Genomic DNA, 18,918 nt, shown 5'->3' with positions numbered 1-18,918 from the left:
GGGGGGGCGAAGTGCGAGGCAGCGGGAGGAGCTGTGCGTGTGTGTGTGTGTGTGCGTGTGTGTGCCTGGGCGGGCAGCGCGCCCTGGCCGCCGTGTTTCCTGGTGCCTGCTCCCTGACCCCAGTGGCAGTCCCGCTCACTGCACCGCGCCCCGCACCCAGACCCGCAGCCGGAGCCGGGCCGCCAGCGGGCACCGCCGCGGGGTCGGGCGCAGGCTCTGCCCCGGCCGCGCCCCCGCAGCCCCATGGCGCGGCCCCGCCGCCCGCGCTGAAGGCATCCCCGACCCGCCCGCCGCGGCCGCCGGCGGAGGGAAGGTGAGCGGCCCCGGGTCCGTGGCTGCGTGCCGGGGAGGCCGGGGGGGGGGGGGGCCGGCGGGGGGCAGCGGCGCACAAAGCGGCGGGTTAGAGGTGCCGTGTCATGGGCGAGAGCGGGGGGGCGCGGGCAGGAGCGCGGCGGCGGGGCCAGCCTCCCGCAAACAATACTCGGGGTAAAACTGGCCGCTTGCCCCCCCTGCCTCTCCCGGCGGGACCGCCCCGAGCCCGCTGGGTCGGGTCGGGTCGGGTCGGTGCGGCGGCGGCGCTTCCCCGCAGCCGAGGCGGCTTTTTCGGCGGCGCTGAGGCGGGCTGCCCTGCCCTCCTCCCCCAGGCCGTGCCCCCGCTGCCCTCCGCCGCCGCCTCGCTCCGTGGCCAGGGTGGAACCGGCGGGGTGGGGGGGTGGGGGGGGGCTGCAGCGCTGGAAGTGGCCTGGGGGCGGGAGGCCGCGTAGCCGGCTCCCGGCCCGGGGTCGGGGCGGGGGGCGCGGCGGCGGGGCCGGGAGGGTAGGCCGGGGAGCATTGTGCTGGCTGGGGCCAGCGGGCGGGCCGGCGGGGGACGGGGAGGGGGCTCCCGGCGCGGAGGGACCCGGGGGTCGGCCCGGGGGGTCGGCGGGGGGGGGACACACGCCGCAAAAGTAAGGAGGGTGACCCGGGTTGCTGTGCCGTTCCCCGGCGGAGTTTCCCCGCTCCGTGTCGCCGGCGGGAGAGCCCGCTCTCAAGCCCTGATCCCGGAGGCCTCGAGCACTTGGCAGCGTTCCGGGGGTGGGGGCGAGGTGCGGGGGGCGGCGGGGGTGGCACCGCCGGGATAAAAAGCAGGGGGCATCCCCCCCCCGGCCCCCGCCGCCGCTGCTGCTGTGGAGTTTATCGCATCCCTCCCCCGAGCATCCTTTGCTCCCCCCCCCCCCCCGAAAAACCCCTCCGTGTCCTGTGGCGGCTCGGGGGGGGCGATGTGAACTTCGGGCCGCGCAGAAATGCCCCCTCGGCGGGGAGCGGGGCCGCGGGGCGGGGGCTGCGGCACACGCCGGGACGGGGCCGCGCCGGAGCCATTGGTCACCCGGAGCCATCAATCACCGGGGGGGCGAGCCCGGCGCCCCGCGGGGCCGCGGCCGGGGCGGCCCGGGAGCCGGCGGCGGGCGGAGGCGGGCAGCGGCCGGGAGCCCAGGTACCGGGGGTCGGAGGCGGGGAGTCGGGGTCCGGCCCCCACCCCCCCCCCCCGGTGCCGCCGGCTGGAGCCCGGAGTCGCCCGCAAACTGCGGCGCGGCGGGGGCGGGGTGAGCCCCGGGGCGGGGAGCGGGGGTGCGGGGGGGGCCGCTGCGGCGGCCGGTGCCCGCGCTGGCTCGGGGCTGCCGCGGGGTCCGTCCTGCCGCCGTCACGGCAGCGGCCGTAGGCACAGGAGGTGCTGGCACGGGTTAACCCTTTCCGTCTCCTCTCCGAGCCTCCTGCGCGACGCCAGACCGGCCAGCGGGGAAATGTGTGAAATTCAGATGAGGAAGGCGTGAATGTTTTATGTGGGGGAAAGGCGTTTTTCGCGTGCCTGCCTGTGGCTGTGGGGGGGGGCTCTCCGGGAAATGCAGCGCTGTGCAATTACTGATCTGGGCGTGTTTCCTCACAGTGTTTTGGCAGGGCAGTAGTGTGCGGATTTAAAATCAGCTGCGCGTAAGTTTGTATCGCTCCTGTTACGAAAAGTGCCGGCTTGTACCTGCCAAAGTGGGCAGATGTGTCCGCGAGCACATCTGGCTGGCAGGACGGGTCCACGCGGGTGAAGGATTGTTGCTCCCAGGATAACGGCTGTATGTGGGAAAACGCAACGTGCTTTAAAAAAAAAAAAAAATCTTCATTTATGTTTTTAATACAGCCATTCTTACTTAAAACTGCCACATAAGGCGTGGAAGATACTGCACGTTGTTCTACTTGACAGGCGTGAAAAATAATGCAACTTTTATTCTTTTGTACTCATCTCCTGCATGTAAGCTTCAAAGAGTGATTGCAGTTGGAGAAAGAAGAACGGTAGTGATTGAAAGTAGCTTTTTGAATTTTTTTTTTTTTTAATCTTGGGCCTAAAATAAATGTTTTTAAAGTTTTGAAGTCTTCAGCTCCTTTTTGATATTTTCTTCAGAGAAGTTCACAGTAAAGAAGGTAATAACTAGATACTTCTGGTAGGTGACATATAGTTCTCCGTAGAACCCTAAATGGAAATTGGAGAATTGACACAGAAGCCGGCTTCAAATTTTACTTTTTTTCCAGTCCGGCATTTGTTGTTGAATTTAATTTTAAGAGGATGCATTGTTCGGCTTTGTCTTAATTTAAGTATAGAGATTTATTCTTAAGATTAAAGATGGGGACAATGGGAAGCAATTGCAGCTTATATACTTATAATCTTACTGAAAGTCAACTTTGAAGTATTTAATACAGCTATTCAAGTACCCTCTGATCATTTATTTTATGCCAGTTAGTTGTAATTTCTTTCTGTAGTATGGTTTGTTACAAACCTTATAAAAAAAAATGCTTATTATCTTTATGTATAGTTCACTCTCATGAACAAATTGGATTTTTTTTCCATGAGTGAACTATAATATGAAATTTAAAGTTCTGACCTTTCTTATGCTAGATTACTGAAAATAGTATGATTTAGCTTTTCTAAAAACCCAAGCATATTTTGGTGTTGGTTTAACGTGTTGTTTTATATTGTAGCTTTTAATTGCGAAAAGATAACATTAGACATGTAATTTCGCACTACTTCTTAATTTATGCAGATGCTGAAGTTCTTGCTGTGTAAAAGAAAAACTGAAGTTTTTTTTCCTGAGAGCTTTGATGGCTAGCATTCTTGTTAATGACAGTCATTTCTCTAACAGGAAGATGTTTTCATTTGTATTTACTTTTCAGTGCAGGGCAATTATGCTGCTCTGTATTGCACACTCCTCGTATTTTCTGTCTCAAAAGAATTACAGTACTTGGAACAGGACTGCAATTTGAAGCAGGTGTTGTGTTTTACTGTTATGCAAAATAACACTAAAATATAATTGTAAGGGAAATTAAGGAAACAGCTGCAAACTTGGTATGGTAACCACTACATTATGATTTGCGAGCAGTTGTTGCACGCGTCTTGCGTCACGTCTAACACAGCAAAGGTTTGGTTTAGTAAAGCTCACCTTGCTTTAGTTTCACTCCTGAAACTATTGCGCTTATTCTTATGAGAAGAGGTTAGTGCAAAGACCAGGCCATAACCTCAGTTACGGAGATGTGCTGTCTCACTAGCGACTCGGTTTTTGAATGGGAACTGAATGGTTTAGTTTCTTTTTTTTTTTTTCTTTCCTTTTTTTCTGTCTCCAGTGCTAAAGAAGATGAAGGATAGAACCCAATTACTGGAATGAAAGTTGTAGAACGTCTTAACCCAACTAACATATGGAAGCCTACATAGGCCTGAGGTTGTAAAATAGTAAAATAAATGGCCTATAGCAGGCCATCTGCCATTTGCAGGGCATTTTTATCGTGCTTCGTGCCAAACTGGAAATTAGTCTTTATATTAAAAATATATTTTGAATACAAATCAAAGATTCCAAATGTTTAATGTTACACATGGCAAACACATTTCTATCTGGGAGCTAAGAGAAGTCCGGGAATATCACACCGGAAAAATACTGCGTAGTTTGATACCCAGGACTCAAGTCACTGTCTTCTCTTTCCTATCTCTTTGTCTTCTCCGTGAGCACTGATTTGCTTTCCTAAATTACACACATCAGATATGACAAATCCGTTATTGCTTGTCGCAGCTAAAGGGGGGGAGGACCAACTGATGGGAAGCGTCATGATTTCATGTAAGTCCTTGCAGCTAGGATAGCATGCCTCAGCTGAGCTTCTTCATCATGAGTAGGGCTTTTAAAGAGCTGCTCATCTTGAAAGTATTCTTCGAACATCAGCTGATCAATATTCACAAAGTCCCTCCGAAAGAACGGCAGCTGAGGTATCCTCTGTTTACTGATTGAAGAAACTGAAGCTCAGATTCTGTGCAGGGAACTCAAGAGATGAGGTTTGGGAAGGTTCTGGCTATTGGGCTTATGCTCATACTATAGAATGCTGCCAGCCTTCATGCGAAATGTGTTGAAGAGCACTTTGACGAAGTGAAAGATAGGGACGCATAGAGAGGGAAGAGTGTACTTCTTTCATCTTATGCAGAAATATTTATGCATAAAATTGCACTTAAATCTGTCAGATAAATCTTTACTGCCTGGTAATTAATCCAAACCAGTTTTGTTGCTAGTGCACTGAAACATGGATATTTTCTTAACGTTGTCTAGATACTGGCCTTTCTCTGGACAGATAAATATTTGAGTCAAAGGTATTTGGGTGTACTTTTGCTGTGCGGTTGTAAAATTTTCTGCTTTGCATCAACTTCTCATAAGACTCTTAGATGTAACTTATTTTTTTAAGCTAATATAGGGCCTTGAAAACAAGTGTGCGTATTTGTGGAAAGCCATTTGTCCTTCAGGAAAGTGGGTCCACTTGTTAATTGTCATGGTTGCAATTAGCACAAGATGCTATTTCAAATAAAGAATAGTAAATGCAGAGTATTTAACTGGAGCTTTCAACACAGATATTTTTTTTTTCCCAAAGATAAAGCCTTATTTTAAGCATTCATCCTTTGGATGTATGTAATGATGATGTAGTTAAATGATGAGGTAATTAAAAAAAATTTGTGAATAGTAATGCTTAGAGAGTCGGGTGATGGGTACATCAGAAATGCGGAAATAGATCTCTTAATGGAAGTCAGGAGAGGGTAGAGTGATGTGTCTGTGTACGCTTACATCTCCTTTGAGTTTATGGCAGTGTGTGCTGTCTTTCTCTCCTGGCAGAGGCCCGTGGCGTTGATGAGGAGCTGCTTGGAGTTGGGAGCCGCCTGGAACACAATGCCCTACCCTGCTCCTGGCCTTGGGAAGTTGTGAGCTGCTCATGTCCATAAGGAGGAAGGATGGCTCATGGAATTCCTTCACAAGGCAAAGTTACCATCGCGGTGGATGAGTACAGCTCCAACCCAACGCAGGCCTTCACACACTACAACATCAACCAGAGCAGGTTCCAGCCTCCGCACGTGCATATGTGAGTATTCCTGACGTGGCCTTCGTGTGCCTCTGCGTGTGTGTTGCAACTGAGCACGGCTGCCGAAGGAGTGGGTGCAAAACTGGGAAAACTGGGTGGTCACATTAGCTGATAGGCAGAATGGTTATCGGATTTCTTGCGTGGCGTGTTTGAGAAGCGCTGCTCCATCGGCTCCTGGAGAGAAGTCTTCCCGCAGTGCCACCGCCTTGGCGCAGCTTGCCCCAGCGCTTGCCTTCTCTGAAGCTGGTCCCTTCACTCGCCTGAGGGACCCAGGGCTTGAAAATTTAAGCTCCCTTCCCCCAGCCTTTACACTCAGCTGCGAAATAGGCCTAATTGGGACTAATTGTACACGCACACCCCCCCCCCCCCCATCACTGCATCCTTTGTCCTCCTGGTTGCGAGTGGAATGCAGCATGCGGCACACGTTCCACTCGCAACCAGGAGGACAAAGGAGTCGGGGGGGGGGGGGGTGCTGCCCGGCAGTCCCTCCCCAGAAGGACAAACACGGCGTTAAAACAACGTCCCTGGCCCGAGCTCACAGCGGCAGAAGCGGAGCGGGGGCCGGGGGCTGCCTGCCCCACCGCCTCAGCCCGGCGCGGCGTGGCCCGCGGGCTCGCCCGCTGCCCGGGCACAATGGGGCGCGCTGGGAGCCGAGCGCCAGCTTCAACTGGGAATTTCCTTCCCATTGTGCAGCTAGGTCCGATCTTTATCGGTTATTTCTGTGGAGGTTCCTTTTCTTTTAACGTTAATAGACTGAAAAGCACGTGAAGCTAAAACAAAGAGCACATCTCTTGACCTCCCGCGTGCCATTGTTAGTCAGGGGTTTGAACCATGTCACGCTATTGAATTTGATAAGGATTTTGCATAATAAGGGGGAAAAAGTTGTATGGAACTTCATTGCATTTTTGTTATGTAGAAGCCCGCCGGAAGAGTCACAATGCAGGAGTTCAGCACCTTCTAATAGGATTTCGTGTGGTTACAGTCTTCCTCGAGTTGCCTTTAGGAAGGATGCTGAAGGATGTTGTGCGTGTGACTTTCCGAGGTGGAAAAAGTTTTCATAACTTACGTTTGATTTATTACTACAACGATAATGTAACTCTTCTTTTAGAGATATTTACTGATTCGTTTTTCAGACCTTTTGTCAGCAAATTCCCATTGCATGTTTTGCACTCCACACTGCACTTCTAAATTCTATGTAGAGAATAATTTCACAACAAAAACCGGAAATTTAGAAAACAATTTTAAAGAACCCCTTCTTATTGACAGTGATTTCAGTGGGGGCTGATTTTAGGACCAGCTAAATGGAGCGCTCAATGTTGTAAAAATTACTCATGGTTTCAAAAAACTCACAAACATTTATACAGCTGCTTCCCTCATAATTTGTGCCTCTCGTAAACGATACTGACTTGACACGTCTTTAAAAATATTTTACTTGTTTAGAGAAGTTGTATAATTGAAATAAATACTGAAACCGTAAAGTACAATCTAGTGGTAGTACTTTAAAGGATTTTTTGACTGAAATACTGCAGCTTTCTTAAAATCAGTAATTTGGTTTCAAGGAAGAGTGTGGCATACTGAAAAGGAGATAAAAATTTAGCAAAATTAGAAGGGGATTAGTCTCAGATTTACGATGGAAGCCAAGAAAACAATGTTGCAATGCAGGAGGTGAGTTCAGGTGTAGGTCTGGATAGCAAATGATGGGTTTTAGAAAACCTGTTGAAGAAGAAAAGACAGGATCCTACCAGGCTTCTGGAGCTGTGGGTAGAGGAAAGCAAGGAAGCAAAGATCCGACTGTGGCTGTGGGTTTGTGTCGTGGTGAGAACAGTAGAGTTATTTCTGGGGAGGAGAGACTAGGGCGTGTGGTAACTTCAGAGGGGGCCCTTATTTGTCTTCCCAATGTTTTGTGATGGAAGCGTGCGTATTTCTGAAAAAGGATGTGTCATCAAGCAAGAAATGTAAACAGAAAATTGGTAGAAGCAGAATTAACAAAGAAAATGTGATCTTTTTGCCCTGTTGTATCCTTGCTAGTGCCACATTGCTGCAACTGCCAGGATTGTTTGATCTGATTTGGTTTTACAGTCTGCTTTTCTTTTTTGCTCTCTTAAAGTAATGCATGGGGTTTTTTTTTAAGAGGGAGTTTGAGGAGATTTTATTCTTCTCTAGTGAGAAATTTATTTAAAAAATCACGGGATGATGAAAAACGAGCAAAGCAAGACAGGAACTGAGCGTTATGGCATGTATGTGAATAGCAGGGCAATATATTGCTACAGGGCCCTGTTGCATGCCCTAAATCGGTGGCTGGGTGCAGCTTAAGGACAATGCTCTTTCCAAAAGGAAATAATTTTTTCAAAAGTAATGTATTTGTGGATATGTGTCTTCATGTGCAAAGGTGAGAACTGGATTCTGGGCATACACGGAGCCATTTCTGGTTCCAGTATCCTCTGGGCTTCACTCTCGCACAGAGTAAGTGGAGCGTCTGTGGAATATCGCCAGCGTAGACGTGGTGGGTAGGGCACTGCTGGCATTAGGCTGCCTGTTCCGTGGGATGCGTGTCCTGTGCTTTTTCCCCCACTTTCGTTTCGTGCCTTTCATGTGACCGTGTCATGCAGTTGGATCAGCAGGGGTACAGTTCTCTTTTATCATCTCTATATGTATTTTTACACCAGCACTTCTTAGTGAATCCATTTAAGTTTGCTATCAGGTAAATAACAGTGTATTGAAGCTTCTTTTGCTTAGTCTGGCTGTGACAGCAGTTTGGTTGGTTGCTTAGGCTCTGCTATAGTATGAATTTTGAATGTTTGTCCAGGCTTTGTGTTTTATTTCTCTACTAATTAATGTTTGAACAGGTGTTCTAAAGACAATTTTTGCTGTACAATTGTTTTGCATAAAGGAATATAATGTTAAATTTTTTGTCAGCTTGAAACAATGCTCCCACCTGCAGGTTTCACTTCCTTTCTGAAGATGTTATAAAATGTTTGTGTTTGAATACTAAGCCATGTTTACTTTCAGTTAGTTTTAATTAACTGCGTCACCTTAGTTCCCGTTCCCTGCTTTAAAGGGCAGCTGCAAAATAATAACAATTATAATGTGCATGCCTTTGCTTCTTAATGATTATTATTCTTCTGAAAGTCTTCATACTTGTAAGCCAGTTTAGGCCCTTGAGATGTTCTGTGTGAGCCTGCGGTCAGCGGTGCCAAGGGTGCGGGGGTGCAGCCGTAGGGTGCGGCCGGGGGACGGAGTTGGCAGGGGCCGGGGGAGCTGGCAGTCGAGCAGGTATGTTTTAAGCTGCAGGAGGCTTCGTCCTGAGAAACCGCAGCCTCCAAGCAGAGAGGGTAGAGAACATTTCTACTATCGTAAGCAAACGGTAGGAAAAAACCAAAAATGACTAAACTTGGAAGATAATTGAATTCATATTTGGCATTTGCTTAGGGTGTTCTCTCTTTTTGTGAGACTTCCCCCCCTTCTTTTAACTCTGTAGCTCTACAGCAGCCACCACAGTGGGTCTTTAAACCATTTTAATTTAACAGGAATTACTAAGGCTCAGTTTGTGGAACCTTCCTGTCTCACCCGTCTTTTTTGTCAGTCCAATGGAAAGGAGCTGAGAAGAAAATGAGACAAATCCAAATGGGAAAATTACTTACTTAGGTTTTAACCAGAGGGAAAAAAGTCTTCCTGTTTGGGTACAACACACTATTTATTTTAACTGAGGAAAAAAAAAGGAGGGAGTGAAATACACTTTGTGTATCTGTCGTGGAAAATGCCCGTTTTGACAGGCCCAGCTGGTGAGGGAGTTCTGCAGAGATAAACTGGCTGTAGCCCGAGCTGCTGCAGGCTGAGCCTTCCAGAGGAGGTCATTTGCTTTTCTCCAGTCTCACCAGAATGGCTCGGTGGCTTGTTTTTAGGATACCTGGAGTACACATTAAGAGCTCTCGTATGGTTTAAATTAAACAGTAGGGGAATAAGAAAAATAGAGGTTTCTGTGCCAGAGCAAAAGTTTTCTAAATGAGTTCATGCATACCTGGAGATACATTGAACGATCTGTAACTATATAATTTTACTGCCTTTTCTGTACTGGAGTAATTCCCCCTGTGAATATTCTTATTTTAAAACAAAGAGTATAAACAACATTTTATATTAGTAGAACTATATATGTATAGTAGAATAAAGCATTTAAATGTATGAGTGTGTGTAAATGTGTGTGTATGATAGTAATATAAAAACATAGCTGTATAATCGTAGAAGAAAAAACTTTCAACTGTGACGAAGTCTTAAGTTGTTAAAACCCAGAGATCTTATTAGACTACTAACCTTGAGAAACAGGAACTTGCGCAGGTTTTTTTTCTTGGGGAAACCATCCTGCATTTAATGGATTTTACAAACTCCCACTGAGATTAGTGGGAAATCATGCATTTGATTTGTAATATTCTCAACATTTGTTTCACATAAGGTGTGTGATATTTAGGAGGAGGGGGAAAGAGCTGGCATTAGTAGAGTGTGGACTCATTTGACATTTATAAAATAGTGGCGTTCGTACATGTAATAATACTGATTGAGAGAATCCAGAGGTTCAGACTTAGCTGGGTAGCTATACTTGGTGTGACTGGGCAGGCTATTTCAGTGGTGTGAGAGAGGATCACAGTTTGGGTGGAAATTGTTGCCCTGTCCATTAATAACATTTCTTACAAACGCATACTTAGCTCCTGACCACCTAAGTTCTTTTTCACTGCTTGTTTTTCTAGATGGATAAATAAATAAAACTCCCTGAAACAAGCAAGTTACGCCTAAGCTCTAATCCTGAAGAGTACTTTGAATGAGCGTAGTTAAAACTTTAGCCCTACTTTTGGACACGGGGATTTTTACCGCGGTCAAGGGTCGCTATCAGTCAGCTTACCTTTGTGCAGTTTTCGTCTCCTTTCCCTCGCTGGTTCCTCGGTGGCATGGGTGGCTACTGAAATGCAGCAGTTTACAACCCGGTGCAAACCTGTTTTTCTTAAGCCAAGATCAGTAGCCCTTCAGCAGCTGCCCTTCAGCAGCTGAGCTCTCCTGCAGCGGCGTGGGGATTCCAGCAGAAAAACAGGGAGGTGAGAATCCTTACAGCTGTCCCGAAATACACAGTCCCTGCTCAATAAGGCCATCAACTGATTGCATTTTCTGATGTTCTGCCGTAGAACAATGGAAGCCAAGTTGCAAAGATGCTAATTTTGCTCGTCATTAAGAAAACTCTTTGATTGGAGCATGTGCATGTGTGTATGTCTGTGTGAGTCAAGCTCTCTACTGTCATTAATGTTTTACATTACTTAAAGTTACTTATTTTGCAAAAATCTAAGATGCTAGAGTGGAGCATGCTGAAAGTGAAGTATTTATAATAGGTGACACAAGGCTCAGGGATTGCAGTTTTATAATTAAAACTCAAATTTAGGCCCCTTGCATTGTGTATATATGGTGTAGTCATAATATGCCAAATTATCTTGAAAAATTGATTCAGTTTCTTGACCTCTCTTGTTATCATTGTGAAAAGGGATAATATCAACCTACCTCTAAAAAAATGTTCTGACATCCCCGGAAGGCTGGTGCTGTAGAAATGCCAATATTATTATTATTAGAAATGTAGGGCAGGTTTAAAATAATTTTTTTGCCCCGCTGTCGCCCTATTAGTTGCTGTATTTGTGGATTGTCCTGTCCTGAGGTGGAGGCCAGGTCTGGTTTAAATGGGTGACAAAACCCTTTCCCTCTAGTACTAGTGGGAACAGGCTGCTGGAGCAGTCTCCGTGCCTGTCAAACTCGATCAGTCAGTCCCTCGGTATGAGGTACCGACCTTGTGCAATCACCACGGGTTGTCCAAGTGTACCAGCAGTGCCTGTAGGTTGCTTGTGGGGCTGGGAGGGGGAAGCTCTCGATGCACAGACCTCAGCGCCGAACCTGGCACTCCCTGCCCTGGTGCCACACACTCTGCCACCTCCCCGGCACTGCTGGGGTCTGCTGTGAGGCTGCTGGTGCATCAGACCGCTGAGATGGTCTGGGTTAAAAATGCCCATTCAGTGGTGGGTTTTTGTCTCGTTTCCCCCAGTGAGTTACTTGCAGTGGTCTCTGTCTTGATGTAGCCTCACCACTGGTGGGTTATGGGGGTGGCCAGCCCAGGTTGAGAGGGCAGTGAGCTTATGGATCAGCCAGTGGGCAAGGGTAGGAGGAGATGGACACTCTTCACCTTACTGCTTTGTTGATGAAATCATGCTGTTAAAACAGGTCTGGGCCCAGTGGTAAACCCTGAGAGGGAGAAAGAAAGAAAATTGGTTCGGTTTTAGGCACGTGTATGTGAGTGTTCTTTTAGGCTGTATTAATCATGTAAAGAAGCCTTCAGGTTCTTTTTTTTCTTCAAGTACTTTAATTGTAAGTCCTGTTTCAGTACCTAAGCACTATAAATGGAAATTTTCATTAAATGATCTGATTCTACGCTATGGTATTAGCTGTGTAGTTCATTTAGTGGTCAGCCATACTGAGTGACAGTTGACTTACGGTTTCATGTCTATGTACAGTATACAGTGTGTTACCTGATGGGAGGTGTGTGATGGGGTCTGGCCAGGAATGCTTCTGCAGCAGTGGTCCCTGCCACACTACCTTGTGCTGGAGGGAGGCTGCTCACCAAGGGAGTTCTTCGCTCTGAAGTAGTTAGGCAGAAAAGGTGCATATGCATTACAATCACGATGTTGTACTAGCACTGGAAGCTTCTCATTTCTTTTTTTAAAATACCAGGGCGGTAGGGATATTATTGTGGAAGCAGCAGATTCTTGCTTTTGTGTAATGCTTGAAGGGTACGAGTGCGATCTATCCTGTGAAACAACTTCTAGAGCATAGATTTCCAAACAGGGACTTAATGCTTTGCAGAATTTGCAGGCCCTGCACTGGGAATATCAGCATGGAGTTTTCGGCTCGTGGTTTTCTAGTGGCAGAATGAGGCTGGTCCTTCCTGCCCGCAGTGATGAGAGAGTGTGTTCCTGTGATGGACGGCTATTCCAAGCCCAAGGAAAGCGCTGCACCTACCTAGCACGTGTCTTGTTATTTTATTTTGCAGGTCCCTGTTTGAGTATCTTGTTGGACAAATAAGCAAAAGGAAAGCCCTGTAAACGATGTGGGTTTAGAGGTCTGTGTTAAATTACCCTATGCAGCTTGCTTACGTTTGATGCAGGACTATTTCGGAAGTGCTGAAGTGTTGGTGATAAACGTCGACTTTGTACTGAATGTTGCACGGTAACTTTTGGAGTTTACATTTCCAATCTTGAGCTACCAGAGGTGGTTTAATTTCCCAGTCAGTTGCCTAGCGTGGGCATCTATGGAAAAATACAGAAATGGAGAGGCCGGCATGTCTCCTTCCCAAAAGAACACCTGAAGAGTTTTGTTGAGAGAGTCATGGGCATAACTTGAGAAAATAAACGTGCTTAGGCATAGTAGAAATACAGTGAGGCGGGGAGATTTCTTTAAAAGATGCATCTCTTACAGCAAGCTGTAAAGTGACTTGTTTGAAGATACAAGAAGTTTGGCGTAAGGGTTGGTTACTTGCATTGCCCCAAGTGATGAGTGCTAGCAGAGAAAGTGGAGTGCCAGTGTTGGGCAGAAAGTCCCCTCAGTCTCGCATGGTAAAATTGTTCACCTCTTAATTCATGCCAGATTTTATCAAAGTCCCTAGAAAGGATTCCAGTGAGTTGTGAGCTTTGGTCCTTGAAGCAATGGCTTCTTGTTTCCACTGGTTTGAATCTTACTGGGCTTATGCAGTTGTAGTTTCGTGGACCTTATCGTGACTGTTTCTGCTTGCAGCAGGCCCGATACTGGCTTTCTGATCTGTTGTGTAATGTGTACATGCAGAGCAGTGCAAAACAGAGGAAGGAGGTGAGTGCGTCTGCATATATACCTGCACAGATTTCATGGAAGAAATTTTAGAAGATTATAAAGAGCTTGTTGTTTGATGGGGTGTGGAAATTCAGGTCTTGCCCATTTACTTGCAGTTTTGATGTGGGCTATTAAGATGCAATTTTTAGGTCTTATATTGCAGAGGGCAAGTTTTGTGATACTGTTTGTGGCTGTTTTTAATTATGAGGAAGGTATGGCCAAAATACGTGTGCGTTTAAAACACTGAAGTCAAACCATTTCTATCCTGCAGTAAAAGTGACTGGAGTTCATTTAATGATTTTTTTATTTTGATGCTATTTTCAAACAAATAGACAGTATCATAATCTTGTACCCAGTAACATGCCCAGTAGCCAGTAATGTGCCTGGAGTAGTACCAAGTGGTTGGAGCAGAAAACTGCAAGTCTGGATTCCAAACAATCAACTTTAGGTACCTGGAGTTGGAGTCGTTTTATTTATCTCCTGAAGAGTCGATCATAAAGCTTGGTCTTAACCTCCATAAACCTGGAGATTTCTCCCGGCACATCAGCTGTATGTATCCTGCAGGATCTGCTGCGTGAAGGTTGGCCGAAACAGACCACTGGTGGATGAGCGTCGGTGTTGCATGCTGCTGCTGGAGCTTTCAGGGTGGCGCAGAGGATGGCTAGAGAGCAAGTCAACCCGTAATCCCCAAATACAGTTGTCCTCTTTGTAACTGATGGATCAAGGCCATGTTATTTCTTTCTCTTGTCTTGTAGATCAGAGTGCTGTCAACAGAGTGCACCTGTGTACTCTCCACTGCCAGAGAAGTGCTTGCCCCTATTTTTATATGCCCTATTTTATAATGAGCATATTTTCTAAATTTAAATCATTGTGTTGAGGGGAGAGACAAATAGGAAAATCCAAACTCTCTCCTGTTTTTACCAAATGATTGTTTAAATGGTTGTGCTGTGTGGTGTCTTGCAAGATTTGTTTTTGTCACAGGTTGTGGATTTCGTATTCCCAGACCCTCTCTTCCTTGCATGCTGCTTGACATTAGGGCGACTGAGATTCCACTGGATGTCGACGTGGAAAAAACAGTACTGGAGGCTTCCTCGCAGCAGAGTCCCCACTTACTGTACTGGGCATTAACTTATATCCAGCACATTAGACTTAAAAGCACACAGCCATTAAGTGTAGCACTCCCTTCCCAGGAGGGCAGCAGATGGAGAGAGAATGGGGGAGGGAAGGAGAAAGCAGTATGATAGAGGGACTTTATCTGATGTATTTGTAAGCTGGGAAACTTGCTATTTACCACGTTTACAATTTCTCTGGTATAAGGAATTGAGTGTAGTGACTGGGAGCATCAGGGTCAGCACATTACTCCTAAATGTTTAGCTATTGTATCAGTTTATGCGAAGGAAAAGGTGCCAGTCCAGTGTATCTTCCATCATGCTCCTTTTATACAGGCAGCACAAAGAAAAAAGTCATTACTTTTTAATTACTCTAGGCTTCTTTGTTTCTGAAAGCACATTCACTTTTGGCCAGCAATGAGAATTACCAAAGGTTATTTTCTTTCCTGTGAATGGTGAGGTGGTAGTTTTGGGGAAAATTGTTGTTAAGAATGAAAATTTCATGTGGTCCAGCATTTTTAATAAATAGAACCTTGTCCTGTACTTGTTAAATGAAGTGATTAGCAACACTCTTATTGCTTCCAGTGGGACAGGACCAGTCACTTAGAGATGCCAGATTAAGTGACTCCCTTGATTTTAAGATGTGATTCTTTCAGGGACTACTTTTCTCTGGTTGTTAACAATGTACGTATAAGATTATGATAATTAACAGATATTAAAGAAGAGGGAAATTTCATTTTTATGGCTTGCTTATTTTGTAGATTTCGAGTCAGTCAGGCATTCACTTTTCCTCTTGGTGGAAAGGAGTGAATAAATTAAAACTAAGCAAATAAGTAATTATACATTAAAAATTGAATAGAACTCAGGCATAATGTTTGAAATTACTTGAAAGTTTTTTTTAAATAGTTTTCATTTTGATTCTATTTCTTATGACATTAGTTTGATTTTTCCATCATCTTTTGCTTGTTAAACAGTGATGTTTGCAGCTTTGAAAGGAAGGCATATTTAGAAGAAGAATAAATTTTGTTCTGCTGTCATTATTATTCTATAACTTGAAAGTTTCTGCTTTGGACACGCTTTTTGGGTTACTGAGGGAGAGTTATGACTCATATTGCAACTTCTTAGATCTTTGGGTATTTTAATTGTTTGCACAGAGTTTTTAGCTTTTCTGCTAGAAATGTCAATATAATGAGGCTGCACAGATCAAATACTTTAATACGAGTTTCAGACACCCTCTGAGAATTAAAATGATGATGATAATCCTCTAGGGGTGGTATATGATTTTTTTTTTTTCCTTCCTTTATTTTTTGTGTGGTTTTTTTTGCACGGTGACCTTTGGCGATGTTCTGCTCGGCTACTTTGCATTGCCGCTGTGTGAGGGTGCCGCTGTGTTAATGGAAGGATCACACATACTGTTCCTCTCAGAACCTGATACATCATCTCAGCAACAAAATGAAGACCTTTAACTCTTGGAGTTTTCATCATTTGTTGTTAATTGTCTACTGCCATAAATTTTATGCCTTCAAGAAAACAGTTTTGTTTTTTTTTTTTAATGTATATGAGTGGAGCCTTTATTTTTCTCTGAGCTGGAGGAGAGAGGAAATCCTGATACTGGTTTCAAGGAATTTTAATGGTCTATGTTTAGGGGGATTTTGTTTTGTTTTCAGGTTCATTTATTTTAGATGTCATTAATACAGAGCATATTTTCCTGAAAAGAATCCTTGCAATTGGTCTAGATTGTCAAGGGGAATTTTGATTTAAGTTGAAAATTAACTTTGGATGGTGTGGCTTCCTTGATAGTCTGTTCATACCATCGTTTAATACTGTGGTATGGAAGAGTCACTATTTTCAGTTAATATTTCTCTTAGAAGGTTTTTAAGACATCATTCTACAGCATAAGAAAGGCTTTTATGAATCATTTTATTAAATGCAGAGTTAAAAGTTGTGAACAGAAACACATACAGTCAGGAAATTGGTAGAGGGTTTTTTTTATTAATTAGTTCAAATTAAATGTGGATTTGTAGAAGATTTGGTACAGGAAGTGGCAATTTTCTGAATATCTATTAATAAAGAGGCAATGCAATTTCGGTAGGGTCCAGATACTTGGCAAATAAAATGCACAAGGAATGTACTGGAGGTGACTAATACAGAATAAATGGAAGATGAGAAATGGATAAATGATCTGAAATACCCAGAAATAATCGGAGATAAGATGTTGGCCTAAACTATAGTTCTCAGCACACCTTGCACCTGCAGCTGTATTTCATTTGTGATGATTTTACTGTCTGCATATGTGTTTAAAGGCAATCTTGCTCTAGCGTGAAGCATAGCAGTAATATATGGCACATTACTGCAGCAGTAGTATTGCAGTCTCTTTCAGGTTTGTATGTGTTTTATTATTTTCCTAACAAAGGCTTTTTTAGATTTTGAGCTTTCAGACTTACGCCTTGTAGTTGTTCACAAGGGAATCTGGCAATGCTGACCAAGAGGCTGTACGTTAACATACTGAGGCAAGGTCATCTGAACCTTTCAGTGCTGTGCCCAGAACCTGGCGGCTTTAAAGGCATGCCTTTTTTTTTTTTTTTTTAATTCTTTACAATTTTTTCTTCTGTTGGGCTTAGTGTGCTTGTGAGCAGTGTCAGACAGTGCACTGGGAACAAATTCTTTTTCTCCACGTATGCACACAGAGCTATTGTAGTTACTGTTAGAGCTTCCCTCATAAGTTCCCCACAAATGACTGTCGTCTCTTACCTGTAGGGACTTCACGTGGAACCAGGAGGGTAGATTAGTCTCTGCCTCCATTCAAACTAGAGTTTCTTCAGAGAACGCCAGTTGCACTGGTGGTCTTTGTTACGTGAACGTCTTTATAGGAACTAAAGCAGAGCCCTTTGTGGTTTTTTTAAGACACTAAACAGCTGTCAGGGGGTAGAATTTCTGTTTGTTTAGGGTCAGATTAGACAATGAGCTCTAAATGAAAAATCGGGTATCCTGCTATCTATCCCCTGAGTCATCGAATCTTAAACAATATACTGTGCATTCGTAGGGCATGAACTATGCTGACAAGTGTGTTCAAAGAATTTATGGATTTTTTTTTTTTTTTCCTATTTCCCACGCAGAAAAAGGCAGAGAACTGAGAGTTAAAATGTTGACTCGCTGGTGGTATAACTTAAGTATATTATGTATCGGCTACAAGGGATGGCTGCTGGAGTTGCCATCGCCAGCATTCTGATTTTAGCACTGTCCTGAAGGCTATTATCCTGCAGAAGGAACAGTTGAATGGCGCCTGAAAATGTTTCCTGGACTGCCTTAGTTTGCCCTTCAGTATATTACTCAATGAAAATCAGCTCTAGTTTACGTCAATACTTTGACTTGAAACGGTGATAGTCCAGAAGTATGGTATATGGGTGGCTATATGTGGAAGAAGCAGGAAAGAGACAGTAAAACTAGGCTGTCCTTATTTAATTTGTTGCCAAACATGGGTCAGTACCCTGGCTCGGAGTGGGCAATGACACTTGTTAGCAGCGGTGCTCTGAGTACTCACATACCAAAGTTACATTAGGCAGCATTTAAACAAATGTTTTAAAATGTTGATCTAACTTTTGCAGTCGTTTTCGGTCCAGTACTGTAGAAGAGTTGTGTTACTGTACATGGGACTACGGATGGGACTGCCTCTGTTCTTTCAGCATGACGGAGCTGAGGTCTGTTCTCCGTGAACATCACGTGTTTCACCCATTGCCAGACCGTAGTAGCCGTACCACAGGATTTCCTCCTTGTAGGAAGCGTTGTGGCTACTGCGTTAGTTGCAACTTCAGATTTCAGTGAAGGTGGTTCAATGGTTCTTGCAGATCTTGTGACTGAAAGGGCTTTTAAAAACAAGTAGGTATAGTATTAAAGCAGTGACTACATAGGGCATAGTAAAAAATGTTTTCTATTTGTCTTACTGATACTGGTGCCTGTGTTTTTGAAATAAAGTCTTCTGATCCATTACACAGCTACACTTCTGTTTTCTCTGAGGAGCCTTATGACTGTATTTTGAATGTGTCTTCTGCAGTGCGTGATACAGCTGCCAGTGACCTGGCAGCTTAATCGAGTTAAAAGTTCAACTGCACAAAGGAAAAAGAAACCTTATTCATTAACCCCCATGTATCTTTGGGTAATTGGTAAAGGTGGTATGGATAATTACCAAAAAGACTTGAAGGTAAATTGAGACATTTTAGTAGGCATTTCCCCCACTGTGAGAACCTGACTTTGCGATGGCATGGGGGAACACCAGGCCACATGTGCAATTTAAATAGGTCTGGATTTGGCATTATAAATATGCACCGGATGCAGCGGAGAGAACCAGCACATTCTCTCAGGATGCTGTTAGGGCCAAGCAGAATCTCATTAGGGACAACTTCAAAGATCAGTTCCTCATGTCCATAAAACCAACTGTAAATTATCTTCTGTGAGCCTGCTGTTAGCAGTTGCACTGTTACATTATGCATGATTCTAGACTGCACATGGTATGAACAAACTGCAC

The 18,918-nt window shown here is 45.0% G+C and overlaps 1 protein-coding gene across 5 annotated transcripts in view; it reads left to right on the top strand.

Moving 5' to 3' along the window:
- The first annotated feature begins 227 nt into the window (after window positions 1-227).
- Window positions 228-18,918, top strand: part of MPPED2 (metallophosphoesterase domain containing 2) — a 109,568-nt gene continuing 90,877 nt past the window's right edge. The window contains exons 1-2 of one of the 5 annotated variants that reach the window (XM_075425948.1): window positions 228-313; window positions 5,163-5,406. In XM_075425948.1, coding sequence (XP_075282063.1) covers window positions 5,279-5,406 — 128 coding nt within the window. In that variant the 5' untranslated portion in view covers window positions 228-313; window positions 5,163-5,278. Of the gene's footprint in view, window positions 314-1,413; window positions 1,475-1,498; window positions 1,584-1,741; window positions 1,784-2,270; window positions 2,449-5,162; window positions 5,407-18,918 lie in introns of those variants that run through there. The other 4 variants (XM_075425951.1, XM_075425949.1, XM_075425952.1 and 1 more) reach the window with 4 other exon arrangements.

This window comes from Opisthocomus hoazin, chromosome 7, assembly GCF_030867145.1.
Source record: "Opisthocomus hoazin isolate bOpiHoa1 chromosome 7, bOpiHoa1.hap1, whole genome shotgun sequence".
Taxonomy (NCBI): domain Eukaryota; kingdom Metazoa; phylum Chordata; class Aves; order Opisthocomiformes; family Opisthocomidae; genus Opisthocomus; species Opisthocomus hoazin.
The sequence above is the reverse complement of the archived record's forward strand: the minus strand, read 5'-3'. Positions and strand labels throughout refer to the sequence as shown.